Source organism: Loxodonta africana, chromosome 22, assembly GCF_030014295.1.
Source record: "Loxodonta africana isolate mLoxAfr1 chromosome 22, mLoxAfr1.hap2, whole genome shotgun sequence".
In the NCBI taxonomy this organism is placed as follows: Eukaryota; Metazoa; Chordata; class Mammalia; order Proboscidea; family Elephantidae; genus Loxodonta; species Loxodonta africana.
The window spans coordinates 42,332,746-42,357,836 of NC_087363.1; the positions used below are offsets into that span (position 1 = coordinate 42,332,746).

Below are 25,091 nucleotides of genomic sequence, written 5' to 3' on the forward strand. Positions count from 1 at the left end.
ATTATCTTCAGCATAATTTTACTTGCATATGATATGTTTTTTTTATGATATTGTTCAATGATTTCTGCATTCCATTGGGTCACCTTTCTTTGGAATGGGCATGTATATGGATGTCTTCCAGTTGGTTGACCAGGTAGTTGTCTTCCAAATTTCTTGGCATAGACAAGTGAGCACTTCCAGTGTTGCATCTGCTTGTTGAAATGTCTCAATTGGTACTCCGTCAGTTCCCGAAGGCTTGTTTTTTGCCAATGTCTTCAGTGCAGCTTGGACTTCTTCCTTCAGTACTACTGGTTCTCGATCATATGCTACCTCCTGAAATGGCTGAACATTGACCAGTGACTTTTTGGTACAGTGACTCTGTGTATTCTTTCCATCCTCTTTTGATGCTTGCTACATCATTCAATATTTTGCCTATAGAATCCTTCAATATTGCAACTTGAGGCTTGAATTTTTTCTTCAGTTCCTTCAGCAGTAGAAATCCCTTTTGGTTTTCTAACTCCAGATCTTTGCATATTTAATTATAATATTTTGTCTTCTTGAGCTGCCCTTTGAAATCTGTTCCGCTCCTTTATTTCTTCATTTTTTCTTTCGCTTTACTAGTTTGCATTCAAGAGCAAGTATCAGAGTCTCTTCTGACATCTATTTTGATCTTTTTTTTTTCCTGTCTTTTTAATGGCCTTTTGCTTTCTTCGTGTATGATATCCTGGATGTCATCTGACAACTCACCTGGTCTTCTGTCATCAGTGTTCAATGCATACATCTATTCTTGAGATGGTCTCTAATTCAGGTGGGATATACTCAAGGTCATACTTTGGCTTTTGTGAATTTGTTTTAATTTTCTTCAGCTTCAGTTTGAACTTACATATGAGCAATTGAGAGTCTGTTCTGCAGTTGGCCCTTGGCCTTGTTCTGACTGATGATATTGAGCTTCTTTGTTGTCTCTTTCCACAGATGTAGTCGATTTGAGTTACCATATGACCCAGCAATTCCACTCCTGGGTATATACCAAGAGAAATGAAAACATATATCCAGACAAAAACATACATCAATGTTCATAGCAGCACTATTCATAATAGCCAAACGGTGGAAACAACCCAAATGTTCATCAGCTGATGAACAGGTAAATAAAATGTGATGTAGCCATACAATGGAATATTAATTTGCAATAAAAAGGAATGAAGTTTTGATACATGCTACAATGTGGGTGAACCTTGAAAACAATAGTAAGAGGCCAGTCACAAAAGACCACATATGATCCCATTTCTTAAGAAATGTCCACCTCCAAAGCTCTGGCCCCCAGATGCTGTGCTAACCCAGAACTGAAACCATTTCCGAAGCCCACTTTTCAGACAAAGATTGAACAGGCCTATAAAACAAAAAACTAACACACTTGAGGAATGTGCTTCTTAGTTCAATCAAATATATGGGACCAACTGGGCAGCTCCTGTCCAAAAGCAGGACTAGAAGGCAAGAAGGGACAGAAACTAGACGAATAGATACAAGGAACCCAGGGCGGAAAGGGGGAGCATGCTGTCACATTGAGGGGACTGCAACCAATGTCACAAAATAACATGTGTGTCAATTTTTGAATGAGAAATTTTTTTAAAAAAAGAATGGTGCTGGTATGTAGGAGTCACTCAATACACGTCACTAAGCTGTAGTGGAGGTGCCTGATGGGACAGTGGGTGCTGTGAAATAGAGCTGGGCAGTGTGGGTGGAGTGGAGAGAATGTATGGAGAAGTGAGAGATGGGGAGGCAAGGCAGGACTGCTTGCGATGTGTGTAGGAAAACTTCATTTTGCATGCTCACTCTCACTCAGCTATGGGTCCAGTGACTGGAGGGGAAATAACAGGTCATACATGCAATACCTCCTAGGCTTGAGAATACACAGGACTTAAAACCCTTAAGGGACTCTCTACTCTCTTTGTTTTCCCCCCATTACTGTGAACACTTTTCCTTCCAGGTTGTACATAGGCCTGAGCAGAGAGTTGCCTTCTATTATTGACAAATATTGATGCTCTTCTATAAAAACTAGCTTTGTTCTTTTATGAAACCACAAACACCAGATGTTATGGATTGAATTGTGTCTCTCACAAATATGTGTGGAAATCCTAACCCCTGTACCTATAAATATGACTCTGGAAAAAAGAAATTTTCTTTTGCTATGTTAATGAGGTCATACCACAGCAGGGTGGGTCCTAAACCTAATCACTTCTAAGTGATGTTTTATAAAAAACAGAATAGACACAGAGACACACACAGGAGAAAGACAGAAACCATGTGAGGTTTGTCTACAAGCAAAGGAACGCCAAGGATTGCTGGCAGACACCAGAAACTAGGAGAGAGGCCACAGAAGGAATTGACATGGCCAAGACCCTGAATTGAACTTTCAGGCTCCAGAACTCTGAGAAAATAAATTTTTGTTCTTTAAAGCCAAAAAAAAAAAAGAAAGAAAGAAATGTCCAAAACAGGCACATCTACAGAGACAGAAATTAGATTGGGGATTGAGGGAGGAAAATGGAGGGGAATGATAGCTAAAGGGTATGGGGTTTCTTTTTGGGATGATAAAAATGTTCTAAAATTGACTGATGATAGTTTCGCAACTCTGAATATAGAACACTGAATAGTACACTTTAAATGGGTGAATTCTGTAGTATGTGAATTGTTTCTCATTAAGGCTGTTAAAAGGGGTGGCGGGGGATTATAAACTCTTGGCTGCTGACGTCAAGATCTCTCATGCTCATGGCTCTGAGAGGCTGTATAGGCTATCCCAGATGCAGAGGGAGGGCGTCACGGAGACACCTGCTACTGCTGGGTGCAGAGGGCCTGGTGGAGGGGGGCAGCCAGAGTGTTCCTGAGTATCTCTTATGCTTTAATCCCTGGCCCTGCCACTCCGCTGCCCACGCTGCTCTCAGCCTGGCTCTACCTCACTGGAGATAGCCTGGGCAGACCTGCGTGGGTTCAGAAACCTGGGTTCTGTATCTGTGCCCCTTGAACATGGACAGATACCCAATATATAAAAAGTTTTATATCAGCAATCATCTCACAAAATGATTGAGCCAGCCCTGTGCAACCTTTTCCTTTCTCCTATTTTTCTGTGAATCTTATTTTTTTTTTAATGGGAAATTTCAAACATACACAAGAGTGGAGAGAATAGTGTAATGAACTCCCGTGTACCTATCACCCATCTTTAATAATTGTCAATATTTTGCCAATCTTCTCTCATATATCTTTCAAACCCACTTTTTTTTTTTTTGCTGGAATATTTTAAAAGTAAATTCCAAATATATCATTTCACACATAAAATATCTCTAACAGATAAGGAGTTTTTAGTTTTTAAACATAACCCACAAAGCCATTATTTCTCCTAATACAACCATGTTTATTCTTTAATATTTTCTAAGACCCAATCCACATTCACATTTTTTCCCCAATTCTCTTAAAATGTCTTTTTACAGTTGGTTTGTTTGAATGAGGATCCTGCCACGGTCCCCACGTGGCATTAGGTTACTAGGTCTCTTCAGTTTCCTTTATAACAATTTTCCCTCCCCCCTCTTTTTCTCAAGCCATTTATTATTGAAGAAGCCATTTATTGTTTGTCCCATAGAATTCTGTAAATCTTTTTGAAAGTATTCTTATCTAGGGGGAAATCAAATCTTCAGATTGTGTTTCATGTCAAGAAAAGATTAAGGGGAATGAATTAGCGATAGATGCATAGAAAATGAAACAAATGAAAAACCAATCAATACCTACCCCAGGAAAAACAAAATGTCTAGGAAAGGAATTTTAATCACTACACACTTCTTAGATCAGCTTGAATAATGATTTCACAAGTCTAACATTGTAAATCCAGAATAATGATACTAAACCCACTGCCGACAAGTTGAGTCCGACTCATAGCAACCCTATAGGACAGAGTTTCCAAGGAGCACCTGCGGATTTGAACTGCCGACCCCTTGGTTGGCAGCTGTCGCACTTAACCACTACACCACCAGGGTTTCCAGAATAATGACATAAACAAAAAATGGGACAGGAAAATATAGAGTAATCTAGGAGCTAAATCCTCCTATTAGAGTAGTCAGCAGATGAAATCTAAAACTGGAAAGAAGAAAAAAAAAGAACAAGTAGTCTAGATCTGACGCTTAGAAGACAGATACATCTTCTATTTATAGACCAGAAGAAATAGCTTTGAGAGTCAGAAATGGTTGCCTCTAGGGAGCAGGAATTGGGAGTGAGAGTAGGGCTGTTGATTTTAAAATATGTATCAGGATTATTAACAAAAAGTAACTTTTTTAAAGATCAGGTTCATTTAGCTGGTATTGGTGGAGGCTAGGATTCCAGAAAGAATGAGTTAAGACTCCAGGAGCCCTTTGGCCAGTTTAGTGAAAGAATGCAAGTCCTCATACCCTCAGAGTTCAGGACAGCAGGCAGAGCACAGAAAGGGCCCCAAGGCTACACCATCTCCCACCTATTCTGCCTTTTGTTTCTCTATTCGTGCCTGCTAGAGCAACCAGCCAGAGCAAAAATGCCAGCCAACTCTCCTGGCATTGTCTCAGCAGGAGACAGCATCATTGCCAGTCATATCACCTTTGCCTTTTCCTCCTTTCTCCCTTTTCTTGGGTGCTTCCAACATACTCTTGGGTAGCAGCTCCCAACAACTCTCAACTGTGTTTGTTCAAAATCCCTCTAATGAAGAGATCAAAATAGGAGGGCCTAATTTCATGGACTGTGTTAACTCCTAACACAGCAGGGGCCACCTGGATGGCCTGGAGTTTTCTTCTCCCCTGCCCTTCTCTGAGCTTCTTCCAGAAGGGCAGGATGGTGTCATCACTATTAAGAGCACTGACTCTAGAGTCAGACTTATGGCTTGGCCTTTTATTTGCTGTGTGACCTGGAGCAAGTTACTTAACCTCTCTGAGCTTCAGAATCCCAGATTTCAGGTAACTCCCCACATAATAATATAAGGTTGCTGTTAGAAAGAGTAGTGCATGTTAGGTATGTACATAGCTCCTGGTCAACTAAGAGCTTGGCAAACGGAAGCTATGAACTCTCGCACCCACCTACCCTGCTGCCCCAGAACCTCTAGGATAATGCTGTGAGCTCCTTTTGGAGCTGGGATATAACCTACCTACACCTGTCACCCCTGTTCCTCATTCACATTCACCTCCCCACCCCCCACCCCCCACCCCCTCCCCCACCCCAGCCAGCTCCTATTTCCATAGGATCAGCTTTCACCTTGGCCTCTGGCCAAAGGGATCATAATCTATCTTCCTTTTGTCTGGTATCTCAGAACCCCTGCCAGTTGGTGGTTTGGAGACACAATGGGATTAGGACTGCTGGATCTCAAGAGGGTGGCCAGTGAGCAACCTGATGACTGTGTGGACAGGGAGTAGGGAGGGACAGTCAAACCGGTGAGACTTTGGAGACAAAAGAATGGGTGGTCCTAGCACACACATCCTGCTGCCAGGGGAAACTGAGGAATGGAACAAGACCAGCATTGAACACTGCTGAGGGAATGTCAATGTCTCCAAGAGGAGGCTCACCAGGGAGTTCACAGAGGACCGTTAAAGGAGAAACCTGGACGCACCATTTTGTGACCTGATATGATTATCTTAAACCAAAAACCCACCGCTGTTGAGTTGATTCCAACTCATAGCAACCCTGTAGCCAGAGTAGAACTGCCCCACAGAGTTTCCAAGGAGCGCCTGGTGGATTCGAACTGCCAACCTTTTGGTTAGCAGCTGTAGCACTTAACCACTAAACTGTGAGAGGATAAATTTCTGTTTGTTAAAGCCATCCACTTGTGGTATTTCTGTGATTACCTTATGTGTTGTAAATTCTAACCTCTATGATGTTATGAGGTAAGATTAGAGGCAGTTATGTTAATGAGGCAGAACTCAATCTATAGGATTAGGTTTTATGTTGAGTCAATTTCTTTTGAAATATGAAAGATAATCCAGCAGAGAGGAGAGGGACCTCCTACCACCAAGAAAGAAGAGCCCAGGGGCAGAGTGTGTCCTTTGGACCTAGAGTCCCTGCACTGAGAAGCTCCTAGACCAGAGGAAGATTGGTGACAAGGACCTTCTCCCAGAGCTGGCAGAGAAAGAAAGCCTTGCCCTGGAGCTGGCACCCTGAATTAGAATTTCTAGCCTCCTAAACTGTGAGAGGATAAATTTCTGTTTGTTAAAGCCATCCACTTGTGGTATTTCTGTTATAGCAGCACCAGATAGCTAAGACATCCTCTGAAGGAAATTAGGATTCTGTCAGAAAGGTGAATGGATCTCCAACAACCTCCCAAAATGCCAATTATCTATTACATACATAACCGGGATGCTGATAACTCCCCACAAGTAGAACAACCTACTAGATCTACCAAGATAAAAGCAACCACAAACAAATGTAGAGTCCTACAATGAGGGTCAAGAAACCACCTGCACACCAAGAAATGGGAAGACCTGGTAGATCAATACTAGGTGACAAAGAGATGTGGCTGCCAGAAGTATGAGTTCAGGGTGAGATCATATTAATGGAGGAGCAGAATCTAGGAAAGGGAAGGTGAAAGTTCTGCTCTATTCTTAACTGGGTTCAGTTTCCAAAAGTCATGCTTAAAGATGTTGATGAGCTGGTAAGAAGTCAACAGAGGTGACATGCCACAATGGTGAGTGCCCAGAAGCCTGTCCTATGAGGAAAAGCTGAAAGGACTGGGAGTGTTTGCCCTGGACAGAGAAGAATCAGAGAAGTGAGAGACGCCTTTATAGTACTGAAGGAGCTCCCACAAGCCAAGCGGTAGAGATGGCCAGAAGATATGGTGAAATGGGAAAAGCCTGCACCCTCTCCCGGGGTCAGAAACACTGGATTCAGGCCCTCTATGGAGTAGCTATTAGGGACTGAACACTCACTCTTTCATCAGCAACGTGTCAGACAAAACCAAGGGGTCATTACTGCTTTTCTGTGAGAGCCAGAGGTAGGACATCACTGGAGGATTTCAGGTCAACCCTAGGAAGAACTTCCTTTTTCTTTCTTTTTTTTTTTTTTAATGATATTTACTGTGTTTAACGCTGATCACAAAAGAAATACATGATTATGTAGAATATTGGGAAACAGAAAAGCAAAACAGGATAAAAATCACATCAGCCACTATCAACCTTCCAATATTTACGTATTAAAAAAAAATGCCATTGAGTCAATTCTCACGGCGACCTCTTGTGCTACAGAATAGAAAGTGTTCCATAGGGTTTTCTTGGCCATAATCTTTATAAAAGCAGTTCGCCAGGAGTTTCTTCCGCAGCATCATTGGATGGGTTCAAACTCCCAACTTTGGGTTAGTGGTTGAACACAAACCCTTTCCACCACCCAGGGACCTATTTATGTATATATGCATGCATGTTTAGGTATCATACAAATAATTACCTGAGAGAATTAAGAGTATCAGCATGTAAGGATGTATGTACTAGGATGTATGGATTTCTGTTGCAGTATTGTTCTAAAGGGAGAAATGAAAGCTGTAAGCCATCCAGTTACCCATCAGTAGGGGGAAGTCTGAGTAAATGACAGAGCGTCCACACCATGCAATACTACGCAGCCAGTTGAACAAAGAGGGTGAAGCTAACGTGTTGTCCTCAAAATGTTTCCAACATATATTGTTTAAAACAACAAAAAAAAGTTATTGAATAATATAGCATGATCCAATTTTGGTAAGAAATTACATGCACATACATGTTTCATAAGCAAAGCAATGGTGTTAACAGAGGGTGCAACTGGAGGACGGAGTTGAAGAAGTCAAAAGTCAAATTTGTTCTTTGAACATTTCTGTGCTGTTTGAACTGAGACAATGAGTATATATTATTTTTTATATTTTATCCTTTGAATTACTGAAATTTAAATACATAGACAACAATCTATCCTGGACATTTCTCCATGTCATTAAAGATTCTACATCATTTTTAATGACCGCATGTATTCCATGTGTGGATTTCTCTTACTGTATTGACCGGAGCTGTCCAAAAAGGGAACAGGGGCACTTTGACAGTGTCTATAGGGTCATCATGAGACAGAATCGACTAGTCAGTAATGGGTATCAAGACCTGAAAATGTGCAGACCCATCGACCTAAGCATGCCCCAGCTAGGAAGTTATCTGATAGGTACACTAGTGCGTGTGCACAGATGTCTATGCAAGAATGATCCCTGCCCCATTGTTTCTGCTAGCAAAAGGCTGGCACAGCCTATGGGTCCAACCACAGGGAACTGGATAAATAAAAATTATGGGCCACCCATATACTGGAAATCTCAACAGTGGATACAATAAATGACATAGAACTGTAGACACTCATGAAAATATGCCAGAATATATTGCAAAGTGAAGTGGGGGGAAAGGCAAGTTACACAACAATATGTACAGTTATTTTTTATGCACAGTATGAACTCATTTCTATTTAAAATGTATCCGCGACTATGCATTGAAAAAGATCCAAAGGCTACACACATTAAACAAGAAGTAGGATTTACCTATAGGCAGGTTCGTAGTCAGTGAGTAGGTAGGAGAGCTCCTAGGTGGGGCAAGCTGTTAACCCAGAGGCATCTTGGAAGAAAGGCCTGGTGATCTAAAAAAATCCCCCAAAATTAGCCTTAGAAAACCCAGTGGAGCACAGTTCAACTCAGACATATAAGGGGTCGCCATGAGTTGGAATCGACTGGAAGGCAAGTGGTTTTGTAGGTAGGTAAGTAGAGAAGTATGTATGTACGTAAGTATACATAAAGGAAGTGAGCTTCCCATCCCACGAGGTATGCAAACAGAGGGTGGCTGCCCCGTTTTCCGGGATGCTGCAGAAGGGATTTCCGCATGGGCTCAGAGGTGATCTCCACTTCCCTCTAGCCCTGAGAATCTCTGAGAGAATCTGTCGGGACGGGGAGAAGAATTCACCCCTAAGGGGAAAGGGTTAAGCGGAGTTGGCGCTCCTGTGGGCGGGCTCGGCGATCGGCAGCGCCGAGCTCTGTTAGCCAAGCCTGAGCATCTCGGAGGTTGCGGCGCGACAAGCGACAGCAGGGACGCGCGCAAGGTGAACGCGGGGGCTGCGGGCGCGGCGAGGCGCCCAGGTGAGGAGCTGGCCGAGGGAGGGGGCGATGGCAGGGCCGCGGCAGGGAGCGTGGCCTGCAGCCCCCGTCATGGGCGTGGGCGGAGGGGCCTACACAGCACCCACCCCCACCCAGGACACTGCGGGAAGGCGCGGAGCCAGGGACGAGGAGACGGAGAAGAGGTAACGGAGATGGGCCAGCTCCTGGAGGCTGCCTGCGGCGACCCTGCCCTATCCCCAGGCCGGTTTCTCCGAGCCCCTGCGGCAGGGAGCTCCCTTCCCCCCAAAATCTCTCTCCAGGAGTGGGCGTGCAGGGCTGGACGAGCTCCCTCCGTGTCCGCAGGAGCCTTCGTTTGTTGGGTTGGGGATGGTGGTCAGATGGCATATGCTCATCATTGAAGGCCCAACTCAACAGTCTCCTCTGCAAAGCCTTCCTGACCCCTCTTTGCAAAATGAGCTATTCCGGGTTTCCACAACCTCAGCTATGTCCATCCCTGGCTGTGTGACCTTGGAAGAGTTGCTCAACCTCTCTGAACCCCTCTTTCCTTCCCTGTGAAATGGGTATAACTGTACCTGCTTGTGTTGGAGGGGTTAAATGAGATAAAGATTATGCAGCTAAGCTTAGCACAGGAGCCTAACCAGGTAAGAGCTCAATACGGGAAGAGCACAATTATTAACTATTTATTGCATGTGTTAGGAGCCTCTCTTTCCTTCCCCTGCAGCTCACCTCCGCTCCCAACTCTGGAGCTGAGGCCTCTTTATGGGTCCCCAGCACCCAGCCTGGGCCAGGAGCAGAGTGTGGGGCTTGGGCTCGGTGAATGTTTGAGAAATGAACCACCAGGGCTTTAAGACAGAGTCTAAACTTGAATTTGGGGGATGTGAACCCCTGAAATTGCCCACAACCTTCCATGAGCCGGGGCATTTTCCTGAAGTGTTCACCAGCTTGTCAACGGGTCTGTAAACCATCAAGGATTAGGAGTCAGGGAGCTGGAGGACAGCTGGTTCTTAGAGTGGAAGGAACCAGGACCTCTACCCCCAAACACACCCAGGTTTTAGCTCTCAGAACTGCTGTCACCCCCTCCCCCGTGTGCCCCTCCCCCCCCACACACCGCAGGGCCCCTTCCTGCCTCCCTGGCCCAGGGACTTTCAGGAACAGGACCCTTTAATGAGCATCCACCTGGGGCCAGGCAGGTGCTGCTTGGTGTGTGGCCTTGGAAGGCAGGGGGCTAGAGATAAGAAACAAAAGATGCAAACCCAGCCCTGGGGAGCCCCAGATCAGTGGGGGGAGATAGGAGATTATAACACAATGTGACCAGGGTAACCGGTACCTAGGGGGGTTAGGGGAAGAAGGCTTCCTGGAGGAGATAATGTCTAAGCTGAAATACCAGAAAACCAAACCCACTGCTGTCAAGTTGATTCCAACTCATAGGGACCCTATAAGACAGAGTAGAACTGCCCCCATAGGGTCTCCAAGGCTGTAAATCTTTGCAGAAGCAGACTGCCACATCTTTCTCCCACAGAGCAGCTAGTGGGTTCAAACCACAGAGGTTTTGGTGAGCAGCCAAGCACTCTAACCACTGCACCACCAGGGCTCCTAAATTGAAACAAGCAACCATCATATCTTAACCGGGTACGTGCAGGGGCTTCTTTCCCCTTTTTAAAACACTAATCACTAAGCGGACCTTGTCACTGATTGCTTAACAATGGCTCCCTATGTCACTTAGAATAAAATCCAAGCACCCTGTCATGGCCTGTAAGACCCTTTGTGATCTAGCCCCTGACTTCCTTCCTGACTTCATCTCCCTCTGCTACTTTTGCCTTCATTTGCTGTGCTTTGGCCACACTAAACAAACAAACAAAAAAACAACCCTATTGTCATCAAGCCGTTTCGGACTCATAGCCACCACTAGTGTTATTGCCTGAGCTCGTCCAGCTCACTCCTGTGCCAGGGCCTTTGTGCTTGCTCTTCCCTGTGCCAAATGCTTTCCGCTCATATCTTCAAAAGGCTGGCTCCTTCTTATCATTCAGCATTTAGCTTAAATGTCACCTCAGAGAGGCCTTCCTGGCACCCCTTTTGTAAAATTGCCCCTCATCCCTCTGTCTCTTAACACTTAAGTCTTATAAGAGCCCTGCTTGAGTTAGATTCTCTTCTTATCCCCATTTTACAGATGGGAAAACCGCAATGTAGAGAGGTAAAGTAACTCACCCAGGAAATGGTGAAGCTAGGATTCAAAACCAGGTCCCTTCTCAAATGCAGGACTATGTTCCTCTCCCTCTCTACCTCAGTGATATTTGAGCTGAGCCTTCAAGAATAGGATTTCAGCAAGTGAGGAAGGAGAAGGGAGAGGGCATTCCAGGCTGAGGGAACAGTAGGAGCAAAGGCTTGTGGCGTCAGATAGTCCAGTGGGTGTCGGAGAGGATAACTGAGCAGCCTGGCACGCCCATGGAAGGCTAGGAGAGGAGCTTCTATTCTCTCCCAAGGGTGATGGGGCGCCACTGAAGGCTCTGAAGCAGGCAAGTGCCATGACCAGAGGTACAGTTTTAACAGGTCACTCTGGGTAGATGGAGCAGGAAGGAAGGGGGTAGGGCAGGGAGCAGCTGCTGCCTCGTGTCAGCCTTCTGCTTTCCCACAAGGGCCCCCCACCCTCACGTGTCATCCCCTCTGTCCTTTTCAGGCTCATCTAGTGAGGACTGGACTTGAGGGCTCCAGGCCCAGGCCCAGGCATTGATGTGGACCATGACCCCCTGCACGTGCGGCCTCCTGCTGCTGTTGCTGCTGCCACCCCTGGGGGCTGGCCCTGCCCTGGGCAGGGGCCTTTCCAAACCTCTTGAGGACTCAGAACCACACCTCATCCCAGAAGCTCACCCCAAGGGCCCTGTGGGCACAAAGTCCCAGGCCCTTGACATCTTCTCGGAGAACCCCAGAGAGGAGCACTCCTGGAACTCCGGTGTCCCCCAGACTCCTGCCAAAGAGGCGCCTGGGAGGCGTGCAGATGCTCCCCTTGGCCCAGCCCTGCGTGGGCCCAAAGCAGCCCATGGGGATGAAAGAGAAGGACTCCTAGTCACTGGTGACCTCCAGACAGCTCGAGGGCCAAGGTCCCAGGGTTGGACAGGGCCTCCAGACCCCCAAGAGCCTCTGGAGCAAGAAGCACTGGTCCCCCATCCAATGGGGCCTCCCCATTTGACTTACATTCCCACAACTCCTAGACTTCAGCTTGGGGTAGCCACAGTTCTACCCTCCCCAGGGGAGCCTGGAGGCCAGGCAGGGCAGCAACCACCTAGAGATGAGGGTCTGACGGCTGAGGCCAAGGTCAGGATTCCTGAGACCCCTCACTCAGACCACCAGAGCCCTCCCTACATTCCTGGGCCCCACTGGGGCACTGTTGTAAGGCCAATCCTGACAGAAAAGGGTGGGGATAAGGAGGACTTCCAGGAGGCAGCTAGAGGCCCCCTCTTCACCCAGCAGGATCCAGCAGCCCCTGATGTTGGCTTAGTGTTCCCAGTTGAGGTGGCATCCTCTCAAGATCCTGGGGCCCAGCCAGACCTGGCATTGGCCAGAAGCCTTCCTCCTGCTGAGGAGCTGCCAGTCGAGTCCCCTAAGAAGGCTGGAGCTGGGAACAACCAGGAAGTCAGCTCCTCAGCACCCCCGCCCAAGCAGGCTGACCTCCCTGATGCTAAGGGTTCACCAGGACCTCAGCCCTCAGGTCCCCCAACCTCAGAGGCTCCTGATGGACAGCCCAAGCCAGGTGGGTATCAAAGGGAGCTTGCTGAGCAGGGCTGGGAGGGGGCAGTGTTACAAGGTGTTGGATGCCCCAGTTTCTATGTGACCTCTGATCCCTCTGGGTCTTATTTTCCTCATTCCGACAAATGAGAGTGATTGTGCCTCCTTCCTAGGGGATGAGATTTTGGGGACCCCGCTGGAGGACCAGGCAAGGTGATAACTGCTTTTGTTATTTCAGAGATAGCAGCAATGAATGAAGCAGACCCCATCTCCCCGCAGCGGGTGAGAGGGGCAGTGGAGACCCCAGGCACCCCCAAGTCCCTCATCCCTGGCCCCTTGGACCCTGGCCCAGCTACAAATCGAACAGAGAGCCCTGTGGGAGCCCTGCAGCCAGGTGAGGGCATGGCTGGGGGTTTGGGGAGAGGGAGTACTCTGTCCGGTAACGAAGAGCCTGTGTGAGGCGTATACATGGGGGCAGGGAGGGGTAAATGAGGACACATACCTGCTTAGAGCATTGGCTGGAATCACCTTCAAACACTTTAGGATAACAGAGGAATACTCACTGGGTACTTTGGGATGGCACAGGACAGGACAGTGTCTCGTTCTGTTGTGCATAGGGTCACTATGAGTCGGAAATGACTTGATGGCACCTAACAACAACAACTTTGGGAAAGGTCGTTTGCCTTTGGGGGCTAGAATGTTCTTATCTGTAACATAGGTGTACTTAGTGCAGTGATTCTCCACTCCCACAAAACCCTGGAGGAGCTTTTTCAAAATTCCAGTGCCCAGATCTTGTCCCAAGAAATTCTGATTCACTTGGTCTCCAGGTGATTCTAATATGTAGCCACGTTGCAAACTGCTGGTGTACTACTTCCCTGTAAGTATTATTAATAAAAACGATAGCTCACATCCATTTAGCACTTATTGGGTGTTGGGCACTATGTTAAACGTTTGATTCTCACCACAGCCTGATGAGGTAGATGGTGTTACCATCCCCATTTTACAGATGTGCTTACAAACGTTAACTTGCCCATCACACAGCAAGAGAATGATGGGAAATCAAAAGCACTTTTCGAAGGGCTGTATTAATACTGTTATTGTTGCAGATGAAGCTGAGGAGTGGCCAGGGCGCCCCCAAAGCCATCCCCCAGCACCCCCAGTCCAGGCCCCTTCGACATCCCGCCGGGGCCTCATTCGGGTCACCACGCAGCGAGCCCTGGCCCAGCCGCCCCCTCCAGAGCCCTCAGCCAGCTCCATGGCATCAGTCCCAGCCTCCAGCCCCCCAGCCAACGTCACCGCACCCCCCCTGCGCTGGGGGCCTCTGCGGCGGGTGCTGAGCTTTTCCTGGGAGCTGCACGTCTACGGGGTGGGGGCGCTTTTCCTGCTGCCAGCGTCATTGGCATTGGCCACGCTGGCAGCCGCCCCAGCAGGGCCCCGGCTGGCACTGGTGGCAGCAGTGCTGGTGCTCGTGGCGTCGGGTCTACGATCAGCCTACATGCTCACCGACCCATACGGGTCACAGGCGCGGCTGGGTGTGCGCGCTGGCCTAGTGCTTTACAACCTGCCCTTCCCCCTGCTGCTCACGGCGCTGGCGGCGCTGACCCTGCTCGGCCTGGGTGCTGGGCTGCCACCGCCTCTGCAGAATCCGCTCCTTTTAGGAGCGTTGGCGTCGGCGCATGGCGTGGGGCTGCTCACAGCCGACCTTCTGTTAGCGAGGCCTGCGCTCAACCTTCTGACGCAGGGCTTATCGTGCGCCTGGGGCGCGGCCGTGGCTCTGGGAACGCTCTGTCTGTGCCGGCGCTGCCTGCTGGATGGGCCACGGGGCTGGAACGCCAGCCCGGGACCGCGACTGCTGGCCGTGGCGGGTGCGCTGGGGCTGCTGGCCAGCGGCTTGCAGCTGGCGGCCGCGCTATGGCTGTACCCGGGCCCAGGCCGGGTGGGCCGCTTCTCGTGGGCCTGGTGGGGCGTCCACTTCTGGCTGCGCCTGCTGGAGCTGACGTGGGCGCTGACCCTGGCGCTGGCCGCTGTGGCCGCCGCGCGGCCCAGGCCGCCCACGGAGCACGCTTGCTGGGCTAAGCTGCTGCGCCTGGCGTGCCCTGCACCGTTGGGCAAGAGTGAGGTGCCCGAGCGACCCAATAACTGCTACGCGGGACCCAGTGGTGTCGGTGCAGGCAGCTTGGCCATCAGCAAGAGCCTCATCCGAAACCCAGCGGAGGGTGGACTCCCTGCCACGTCCAATTCTGGCGCCTGGGGCTCTGCTGCATCACTGGGCCGCTGTCCCCAGGGTGGCCCGGGACTGTCCCGCAGTAGCATGGGGCCGGCGCCATCGCTGAGCGAGCTGGACCTCCGGCCACCATCGCCTATCAACCTGAGCCGCAGCATCGACGCCGCGCTCTTTCGAGAGCACTTGGTGCGAGACAGCGTATTCCGGCGCTGCGGCCTGCGCGGCCTGCTCTCTCCGCCGCCTGGGGGCGCTCTGCGGCCGCGCCGGGGCAGCCATCCGGACGCCGAGCTCGAGGGCGCGGGTTCATCGCTCCTCCGCGGCCGCTCCCGGTCGCTTAGCGACGTGCGCCTGCGCGGGCCGGTCCCCCAGCACGTTGTGGACGAGGCCGACACTACAGCGGCGGCGGCGGCCGCTTCGGGTAGCTCCCTGGATAGCTTCTCCCGGGGTTCGCTCAAGATCAGCTGGAACCCATGGCGCCACGGGCTGTCGTCAGTGGACAGCCTGCCACTAGACGAGCTGCCCAGCACGGTGCACCTACTGCCTGCCCCGTCCTCTGCCCCTGTCCCAGCCCCCGCTCGGCCCGGGGAGCCCCAGGCAGAGGCCCAGCCCTACTGCAAGCCCGGGGACTCCCGCAGCGCCTCCAGTGATACCATCGAGCTCTGAGTGGTGCGGGGACCCTGTCCTGGATGACAGCACGGCTCAGCCGCTCAGACACTTCAGCGTTTGAAAAACTGACATTCCCGGGACTTCACTGGACTGCAGCTCCTGGGAACAGCCAGGAGTGAGCCCATCCCACCCGTTTTTGTTTTTTGTAACATATCTCTTATTTTTTTCAGCGGGTATTTTGCACAAAGGCTGCGACTTGCACGGAATACAGGGTGGATGTGCACTGACTTGGGTATGGGAGATGGGGACCAGGTGCCCCACTCACCCCATCCAGATTCCCCAACGTGGAGAGATGAGGCTTGCTTGTCCAGACTCTGCTCTTTGTGCCAAAGAAATAAACCCTTAGGACTTGGCTCGTGCCTGCCTCTAGCCACACCAAGATCCTGCACTCTCCAGCAGAGGAGGTGTAGTACTTGCCCTAACACCAATAACTCCAAGTCCTGTGTATGTCAGGGAGGGAACGACTTCCAGAGGAAAGGACACTGGACCCCCGGAGGCTTAGTAATAACCAGACCAACATTATCGAACATCTACCTTCTGTTGTACACTGGCTACAGCTCTTTACATTCGTAATCTCATTCGATTCTCATATTAAGCCTCGATGGAAAGCATTATCATGCCCATTTTACAGATGAGAAGAGTGGCGTTCAGAGGTGAAAGTCATTTGTCCAGGATCCTTCAGCAAGTGGCAAAGCTGCTACTGAATCCAGAAAGTTCAGTTCCTAAGCCTGTTCCTCCATCCCCCTTCACACACTGCTTCAAGGTCAAGCCTCTCCGTGATCATCCCTTTACTCCTCCATCAGACCAAAACCAAACCAAACCCAGTGCCATCAAGTTGATGCCGACTCCATCAGGGTAGCCCTCAATTTCCTGGAGTTTTAGAAAACTAACTTCCCCACAGCTCCCGGGCGAGGGGTGAAATGGGAGTTTCTCAGTAGTTTAGGCCAACGTACTTGTGTGTGTATGTAGGGGTGAGGGGGTAGGTGGTTAACACTGGGTTGCTCTGTGTGTGTGTGTGTGTGTGGTGTGTGTGTGTGTGTGTGTGGTGTGTGTGTGTAGGGGTGAGGGGGCAGGTAGTAAGACTGCAGTTCTGTGTGTGTGTGGAGGGGTGAGGGGGGAGGGAGCAGGTAGTAAGACAGATTCTGTGTGTGTGGAGGGGTGAGGGGGCAGGTAGTAAGGCCAAAACTTCTCCATTTTCCAATACCTTTATTTCCTGAGATGAATAAATAAATCAGTGCCTGAGGGGAGGGTAAATGGGAACACGAGCTGGCAGCATGCAGTGGGCTGAAGGGGCTGCGATGACCCCACCCCTGCCTAGACCCCACCCCCCAACCTGGGCAGGGGCCAAAGCTCACTAGCAGCCACCATAAGGAGAAACTTCTTTTAAAAAATTCACACGCAATGTGAAGCCTGCCCAGTCCTGCAGGCCAAGATCTCACAGCACCCACCCTCAGGCTGCTTTTTCATCCCAGGGGCCTCGTCTGCTCAGGCCTGGGTGTCTAGGCTGCCCCATAAGGTGGGCAGGGGGTGCTAACCCACTCGGAAAAATAAACGAAGCAACCAGTAGTGTCCAGGTAGCAAAGAGGCCCGACCCGTGGGGGCAGCCCAGGCGGAAAGATCCTGCAGGTGGCAGCAGGGATTATCTGCCCTTGATGAAGCCCTCCAGCACGCGGTCACTGCGCTCAGACAACCAGTAGCCAGTCATGGCAGCCACAGCCCCGATGAAGATGGCAGTGAAGACCAGGTCGCCCTTGGCAGCCAGCGTGGCCAGCGCGCAGATGATGACACCAAAGAACATCTGCTGCAGCACCACCAGTTCGTCCTCTGTCATCTCTGAGAAGAAGCCCGCTGACTCTGCAGAGAAACAAGAGCCGCTGCCTGTCACTCCTACCTGTTCCTGGCATTCCCACACACCTGACCTTCACTGCTGCCATGAGCATACCAGGCACACACACCATTTATTGCTCTGAACAACTCTACAAGGGGCAGTTACTATACCTGCCTCAGTCAATGGGAAACAGGCTCAGAGAGGTGAAGGGGTTTGCCCCGGGCCATACGGTGGGTGACTCAGGGCACAGCTGGATTTGAACCCCAGCTCTGCAGCCTGTCACTATGTGGCCCTGGGCAAGCTGCTTCACCTCTCTGTGTCTTAGCTTCCTCAGATGTAAAATGGGGATGAGATTAACACCTACTGCACTGGGTTGTTTGAGGGATTAAATAAATCAACACATGTAAAGTACCTGGGACAGTACCTGACACATAAGAAGAGGTATGGAAGTAGTAGCCATTATCATCATTTCCACCAGTTCTCACTGCCTATAGCAGCTCTCAGCGGGCAGGAGGACCAAGGCAGAGACTGGTCCCACTGACAGATGAGGAAACAGGCTTGGGAGGTAGAGGGATTGATGCCAAGTCCAATGCTCTTTCTTCCCTGGGATACGAGCACACTAAATCCAGCCTAGAGATCAGCTGGAGTCTGGGTCTTCACCATAGGGTTGGGGCAGGAGCTGTAGCTACCTGGAGAAGGGGTTTGCAAGCCCTCCCCCTTGATGAGGCTCTCCCTCCTGGGAGGTCTCTGGAGAGCAGGATGGGCTCACCTGGGATCTGCTCCTTCACGCAGATGCCTTCCATCTGTTTGTAGCCCTCGGCACAGATGCAGCGGTATCCACCCTCGGTGTTCTCGCACTGCTTGTTAGCTCCTGGACACACCTCTGTCTCGCACTCATCCACGTCTCGAGGGAGGGGGAGATGGGGTCAAACTCCTAAGCACCCTGACTCCATCTCAGTCCTGACTTGCCTTCTGCCTGCCCCACTTCGGCCCCTCCGTGCCCATTTTCCAGCCTCCTCCCAATCCACAGTGGGGAAGGCTGCCGGCAGCAGGAGACTCACCGAGACACTTGGAGCCCACCTGCTGGTAGCCAGGGCTGCACTTCTTACAGCGGCCAGGGCCTGCCCCCATGCAGCCCAGGCAGGCCTTGGCACAGTCTGAGGGGGACAGGAAAGAAGAGGGTGAGCCACCCCTAAGCCCAGGGGAGCACTGCTCTCAAAGAGGAGGCCCAGGGGGGCTCTGGAGCCTGAGGAGGCAGAAGTTCAGGGGTACAGGCATGGAGGAGGTCCTCCTACTTTCTCCACACCCCCTCTGCAGAATAGACACTGACCTCGGCACTCATAGGAGCCCTCTGTGTTCACGCAGAACTGGTCGGCTCCACAGCTGGCTCGTTCTGTGCCACACTCATCGATGTCTGCAGAGAGGTGGACGGGGGGCGAGGAGAGGGGCAGATTTCAATCCTTATGTTACTGGCAGGGAAACTGAGGCCAAGGAAGGCAGGGAATGGACTTGCCCAGGGTTAGGTAGTGTGGCAGAGACAGCAAGCTGTCCACCAACACAGAACAGCATTGCAGCTGGTCTCAGGGCTGCCCAGGTGGAGACTACCTTTCTAACCTGCCTTGCAGCTAAGGGTGGCCATGGTGGACTAGGTTCTGGCTATCAGAATGTAAACAGAAGTGATGTGTCCCAGTTTTTGCTTCGCCTTAAAGCAATGGGCTGACTTCTCCATGTTCCTGAGGGCTGGAACATGGAACATGAAGTACCTGGGACCCAGCCTCAAACACCCCCCTCAAGGGTATGACTGAGCAGTAAGAGAGGTGGACCCTGGGTCTGTGAAGGATCGTGGCAAGCAGAGCTTTCCTGCCAGCCTAGACCACTCACTCTGTGACTGTGATATGAGAAAAAATAAACCTCTATATTTTTTAAGCCACAATCTTTGGGGAATCTTTTTGTTACAGCAGCTTAGCCTTTTACCCTTGTCTACACAAGTGGACAAAACCAAGTCTTGAACCTAGGTTTCCTGACCCCAAGTTCAGTATCCGCATTCCCCTAGCCAACCCCTCCTCAACTTCCAAGACTTGGCCCAAGTGACACCTCCTCCCGGAAGTCTTTCCTGATTCCCCCAGGAGCCCCAGCTAAGCTGGACCAGGCACATCTCTCACTGTACACAGATCAGTCTGTACTGTAAGTGCCTGGCCACTTTTCTGCCTTCCCACCCAGGCTGAGCTCTCCATGAAGATGGGGCTGGTGTTGGTCTAGCCCAGGGACATGTGTGTTAAGGGAATGTGGACCAAGCCTAGGCCTCTAGGGGGCTATCCTCCCCAGTCCCAGGACAGGGCCCCACTTACCTACACACTTCAGATGATGCAGGGCCCAGCCCTTTCTGCACTGCAAACAGTTTGATTCCTCAGGTCCGGAGCAGCGGGCACAGGGGCCAAAACAAGCTGGGTGGAATGGGGGCAGTAGGAGGAGGGGCAAGCCTGCACCACACCTGCCCCTGCCCAGCACCACACCCCTTTGGCTACCTACCCGAACATACCAGATGGCTGGTGTTCCGCTCTGCCTCAAAGTAGCCGAGGCCACATTGGCCACAGGCCTCACCCCCATAGCCGGCTTGGCAGTCGCAACGCCCGCTGCCCCCTCGGGTGCCTTCCCCTTCACACTTCCCGTAGCCACTGCAGGGCTTCTCAGCACCCCCAGGACAAGCTGTGGGCAGACACCAAACTGGGTGAGAGGTTATATACCATTTTGGATGCAGAGACGACTTTCCCCATATTGTTAAACATCTTTGGAGAAGAAACTTAATTTTAATGATGACATATTTTGCCATACACTGTTTGAAATTTACTTAACCAATCCCCTATCATGGCAAAAGTAGGTTTTATTTTGTTTTAAATAGAGACGGAATTGATCATCTTTGTAGTTAACTCTTTATCTGCAGCTTCAGGACAGATTTTCTTCAAAAGAGTCAGTAGTAAGTTAGCTCCTGCCTCAGGACTGTGTGGGGATGGGTGGAGACAGTGGGGGCTTCGGGGCAGCACCTGCCCGTCCGTAGTAAGGTAGCCAGGGGATAGGGCCTGGTCAACCCAGGCATTGGAAATGAGGTGCTGGGGGACCAGCATTTCCCTAGTAAATGATGATAACCACAGCTGCATCTGACTCAGTGCAGTCTGTGCCTGTTTTCCAAGCATTCCCTCATTGATTTGCAGGCGATCTGAGGCAGGTGAGAGCTAAGAACTGAGTCTAGAGAGGCTATCTACGCAGCCTGAGATCACACAGCCCACTAAGCGGGGCCAGGGAGAGCCTCAGCAGTCCCCTCCCATCAGCAAGAGGGACCTGAGAAACTCACGAAGGCAGGAGGGCCCGAAGGTGCCTGAGGGGCAGCAGAGCTTCAGGGAATCTGAGCAGAGCCACTGGAAGAGGTCCGGGGCTTCCTGCTGCCTGAGGCAGGGGTAGTGGGGAGACAGCATCAGGACTCCTATCCCCACCACCCCCCATCCCTACCCCACCCTGGCCACCAGCCTCCCAGGAATCTGTGATACAACCCATCTTGGACACAAACCCTTAAGACCACCTGACCAATGCCCTTTTTCATGTGGCAGGGGGATAAACAGAGGCTCAGAGTAGAAGCTTGGGTTCCCCAAAAAAGTCCTCAGCAGATCTGGGTTTGGAAAAAGAAGCCAAACCAGGGCATGGCCCCCAGTATGCAACCCCCCTACCCCCTGGCCAAGCCAAAGCCTTACCACCCAGTCCTGCCTGTGCCTCCCTCCAGGGAAGGGCCTCCACACCACTCACTTGTGAAACCACCAGGTCTCCACCAGCTCCTCACTCAGCTCCAGAAGGCGGTGACACTCAAAGTCCGACTTGCTGCACACACCCTCCAGCACTTCTACCAGGCGGGTCTCGCTGACCAAACAGAGCAAAGTGGTGGGAGCCATGCTCCATCCCTCCCGCCACCCTCCTCAGGCCTCCTCCCCGACTCTTCCTTGTGCCCATGATGATCCCAAAGAGGCTATGGGGTCTAACAAAAGGAGTACTGGTCTTAGGGATCAGACAGACCTGGGTTTGAATCTAGTTGTATGACCTTGGGCAAGTCATATACCCTCTCTGAACCTCTGTTTTCTCATCTGTAAAAGGGGGACAACAATACCTCCACTGCAGGTTTGTTACAAATGCTTAAGTTCCCCACATTTGTATAATGGACTATTAATACCCTTGCTGGATAGATGTGATTAAAAATACATCATGTAACTAGTGCTGGTGAACATGTGGAGAAACTGGAACCCTCGTGCACTGTGGGTGGGAATGTAAAATGGTGCCGCTGCTGTAGAAAAGTTGGGCAGTTCCTCGAAAAGTTAAACATAGTTACCACATGACCCAGCAATTCCATTCCAGGGTATATACCCAAAGTGATTAAAAACAGGCATTCAAACAAAAACCTGTACATGAATGTTCACAACAACACTGTTCACAATAGACAAAAGGAACCAACTCAACTGTCTGTCAGCTGATGAATAGATAAACAAAACGTGATATATCCACACAAAGAAATACAATTCACCTTAAAAAGGAATGAAATTCTGATACATGCTACCATGTGAATAAACCTTAAAAACAGTATTCTGAGTGAAAGAAGCCAGACACAAAAGACCATACAAAGCATGGTTCCACTTATATTAAATGCCAGAGTCTGCAAATCCATAAAGACAGGAAACAGATTCGAGGTTACCAGGGGCTGGGGGAACAGGCGACTGGGGAGTGACTGCTTAATAAGGGTTGCCTTCTGGCGTGATGAAAATATTCTAGAATATATAGTAATGATGGTTGCACAACATTGTGAATGTGCTAAATGTGACTAATTGTAAATTTTATGTGTATTTTTCTACAATTAAATACATATATATCATGTACTATATCACATATTTAAGGGTTTGACACAGTGCTTAGGATACAGGAGAGAAGTGATTTAAAAAAAACAAAAACAAATACTAGCTGTGATAGAGCTGGAGGTCCTCTTAGGGTTATTCTGGCCAATCCCCTCATTCCCAAATGAGGAAACTGAGGCTTATCGAGGGACAGAAAAATGACTAATGTCACAGAACAACAGAATCTTTCATTTCTAGTGGGTGACACGGTTTAATCCTTACCAGAATCCTATAATAAAGACAAAGCATACATTAACATCCCCATTTTACAGGTGAAGAAGCTGAGGCTCAGAGAGGTTAGGTGGCCTGCCCTAGGTCAGAAAGCTAGTGGGTCAGAACTGGCAACCAGGTCTGTGTAACTCTAACTCTTTGCTAACTCCTTCTCCTCAACTTGACTTCTAAAAGCTGGAGGGCCTAGGGCTCAGGCCTCTTCTCAATACTTTCTCTACATAATCTCATCCTGCCAGAAGGCTTCAAGTACTGACTATTTGCTGATGACACCCAAATCTGTATCTCCAGTTCCCACTTCTCTTCTGAACTCCAGATTCCTAAATCTAATTCCATTCAGACATCTCAACTCAGCATGTTCAAAGAGATGTCCTGACACTCCCCTACCCCTTTCCTTCCCCTGCCTTACCCATCTCAGGAAAGAGCCCCCCTATTCACCCAGCAGTTCAGGTCCAAAACCTAGTAGAATCTTTTATTCTGCTTTCTCTCTCATATTCCACAATGAATCCTTCATCAAGTCCTATTGGTCCTACTTGCAAAATATACCCGAAATTTGATCCCTTCTCACCACATCCACACTAGTCTATGCTGCTTTTGTGCCTAGGCTATGGATTAGCCTCACAACTGGTCTCCTTCTTCCTCCACCCTGGGCCTGTACAGCTTGTTTAAAGATATATGTAAGACCACATCATTCCCTTGCTCAAAACCCTCCATTGGCTTCCTACTACACTCAGAAAAATCTACACTGTCTTCTGTAGCCTTCGAGGCCAACTTGACCTGGCCTTGGGCCTCTGCCTTCATCTTCTACCACTCTCCCTTTTGCTCACTCCGTTCTAGCCACTCCTCAAATACGCCAAGCTCAGTCCTACCCTCTGTCCAAATCCCCTGCCTGACTGCCACATAGCTTGCTTCTTCACTTCAGGCCTCTGTTCAAATGTCACACATCTGAGAGAGGTCCTCCTTTGAACACTTTAGCTAAAACACTACACCTCCCCATAGTCCTGCAGCCCCTTACCCTGCTTGACCGTTCCTCACCTGATAAACATTATTTATTTACTTATTCGCTGTCTCTTCTACACATATGTAAGCTCCATGAAGATGGGACTTTGTTCACCTTGCTCACTGCTGTATTAGAGATGTTCAGTAAATATTTGTTGGATGAGTGAGTGCTCCCCAAGAGTCCCTATCCAAGAGCAGAAATTGGGAGGCGGGGTGGACAACTCTCCCTGCCCACTCAGCAGCCCCTTACCTATCTCTGTATTTGGACAACTTCTCTTCCTCCCATGCGGTGTTTCCACCTCCAAAGTTGTCCCGGGTGGTCCTCTCCAGGCCCTGAAGACAGAGAAAATTAGTAATAGCGAAATACAGTGCCTGGTACATTGTAGACCTTCACTTCACACTTTTTATTATCACTATGTTACTGGCCAAAAGAACACAGGCACAGAAAGGCAACCTACAGCCAGTAAGCAGCCAAGCTGGGACCTGAGTCCATGCAGGTTTGCATCCCAGAGCTCCTCACTCTCAATTGCTGTGCTGTAGAAGCTGGACCCCCCTCCCAAGACGCTGCTGGTGCACCCACCTTATTGAAACTGTCGACCAGCCCCCGGCAGATATGACATGGATGGGGCTCAGGCGGGGGAGAAGCCTGAGGAGGCGGAGACGGTTGGGGCCAGACGGGTCCTGGAAGGCTGAGGAAGAGGCTCAGGCTCCCAAACAGGGCTGGGACCAGACCCCTCAGGGGCCGCGGAGCCATCTTTTCCCAGGTTGGGGAACCTGTGCATAGAGGGCGTGGAAAAGGTTTAATGGCAGAGCTAGGACCCAGCCGAGAAAGAAAAGGGTCTGTTCTAACGTGCCGTGGGACTGGAAGCCCAGGTAAGCGTTATTAAAAGGGGCGAGAATGAGGTATGGCCCGGGGAGTAGGGGAAAGAAGCCTAATCTGCAATCTCAGGAGGGAAATAAGTTTTCTACGTTACCGTGGGGGAGGTGGCCTGGGTCCTTGGCATTAGGGAGCAAGGAGTCGGCGCATGGTTTTGGGTCCGAATATGGGTTATTAGGGGCCGTATCAGCAGTGTCAGGGAGAAGAAGTCAGATTTCGAGTATTAGGGGAGGAGGCCGGATGGGCGGTCTTGTGGGAGGAGTCCGGAACCGGCTGTGGGGGAGGGGGGAGGAGCCCGGATCCGGATATGGGGAGACGGGCTCAGGTTCGGGGCCTGGATGGAGGTAAAGGTATAGCCCAAGGGCCAGCAGGGGAAGTTCCAGACCCGCATAGACCGCGGTGGATGAAAAGACACCGCCCCAGCCCGCGGGCGCCGACAGCTTCAGCCTCCCCAACGCAGCCACTGCCGCGGCCTCCGTAAAACGTGCAACCTCCGCCAGCGCCGCAGTCCGCGGGGCGGAGCTGACGCCCCAGCCAACGGCGGCTGGCCA

The 25,091-nt window shown here is 50.3% G+C and overlaps 2 protein-coding genes across 4 annotated transcripts; one reads left to right on the forward strand and one right to left on the reverse strand.

Annotated features, from left to right (window-relative positions):
- Nucleotides 1-10,187: 10,187 nt before the first annotated feature.
- Nucleotides 10,188-16,848, forward strand: PRRT3 (proline rich transmembrane protein 3). Its single transcript, XM_003409764.3, has 4 exons — nucleotides 10,188-10,338; nucleotides 11,818-12,818; nucleotides 13,032-13,187; nucleotides 13,900-16,848. Exons 1-4 carry the CDS (start codon nucleotides 10,238-10,240, stop codon nucleotides 15,678-15,680), a joined length of 3,039 nt encoding a protein of 1,012 aa, XP_003409812.2. The 5' UTR covers nucleotides 10,188-10,237; the 3' UTR covers nucleotides 15,681-16,848.
- A 474-nt stretch (nucleotides 16,849-17,322) lies between these two features.
- Nucleotides 17,323-25,051, reverse strand: CRELD1 (cysteine rich with EGF like domains 1). Of its 3 annotated transcripts, none has more exons than XM_064274924.1 (11): nucleotides 24,926-25,051; nucleotides 24,244-24,437; nucleotides 23,914-23,996; nucleotides 21,307-21,417; nucleotides 20,861-20,952; nucleotides 20,041-20,217; nucleotides 19,860-19,955; nucleotides 18,842-18,925; nucleotides 18,573-18,668; nucleotides 18,281-18,415; nucleotides 17,323-17,537 (listed from the first exon to the last, which is right to left on the reverse strand). In XM_064274924.1, exons 2-11 carry the CDS (start codon nucleotides 24,415-24,417, stop codon nucleotides 17,323-17,325), a joined length of 1,263 nt encoding a protein of 420 aa, XP_064130994.1. In that variant the 5' UTR covers nucleotides 24,418-24,437; nucleotides 24,926-25,051. The 3 variants fall into 3 exon arrangements, with proteins under 3 accessions (XP_064130994.1, XP_023403704.1, XP_003409813.1); XM_023547936.2 differs by lacking the exon at nucleotides 24,926-25,051 and adding an exon at nucleotides 24,638-24,915 and having other exon boundaries at nucleotides 19,860-19,899; nucleotides 20,051-20,217; XM_003409765.4 differs by lacking the exon at nucleotides 24,926-25,051 and adding an exon at nucleotides 24,638-24,915.
- Between the last annotated feature and the right edge of the window lie 40 nt (nucleotides 25,052-25,091).

What these genes read in the sequence shown, in the direction of transcription:
- PRRT3 (XM_003409764.3), top strand. Translation starts at nt 10,238, where the DNA reads ATGAGCATCCACCTGGGGCCAGGCAGGTGCTGCTTGGTGTGTGGCCTT. An exon ending in ATGCAAACCCAGCCCTGGGG is followed by an intron (nt 10,339 to 11,817) that starts AGCCCCAGATCA and finishes GACCATGACCCC; the next exon opens with CTGCACGTGCGGCCTCCTGC. An exon ending in TGTGGGAGCCCTGCAGCCAG is followed by an intron (nt 13,188 to 13,899) that starts GTGAGGGCATGG and finishes TTATTGTTGCAG; the next exon opens with ATGAAGCTGAGGAGTGGCCA.
- CRELD1 (XM_064274924.1), bottom strand. Translation starts at nt 24,417, where the DNA reads ATGGCTCCGCGGCCCCTGAGGGGTCTGGTCCCAGCCCTGTTTGGGAGC. An exon ending in CAGCCATCTGGTATGTTCGG is followed by an intron (nt 19,956 to 20,040) that starts GTAGGTAGCCAA and finishes CATTCCACCCAG; the next exon opens with CTTGTTTTGGCCCCTGTGCC. An exon ending in CGTGAAGGAGCAGATCCCAG is followed by an intron (nt 17,538 to 18,280) that starts GTGAGCCCATCC and finishes GTTTCTCTGCAG; the next exon opens with AGTCAGCGGGCTTCTTCTCA.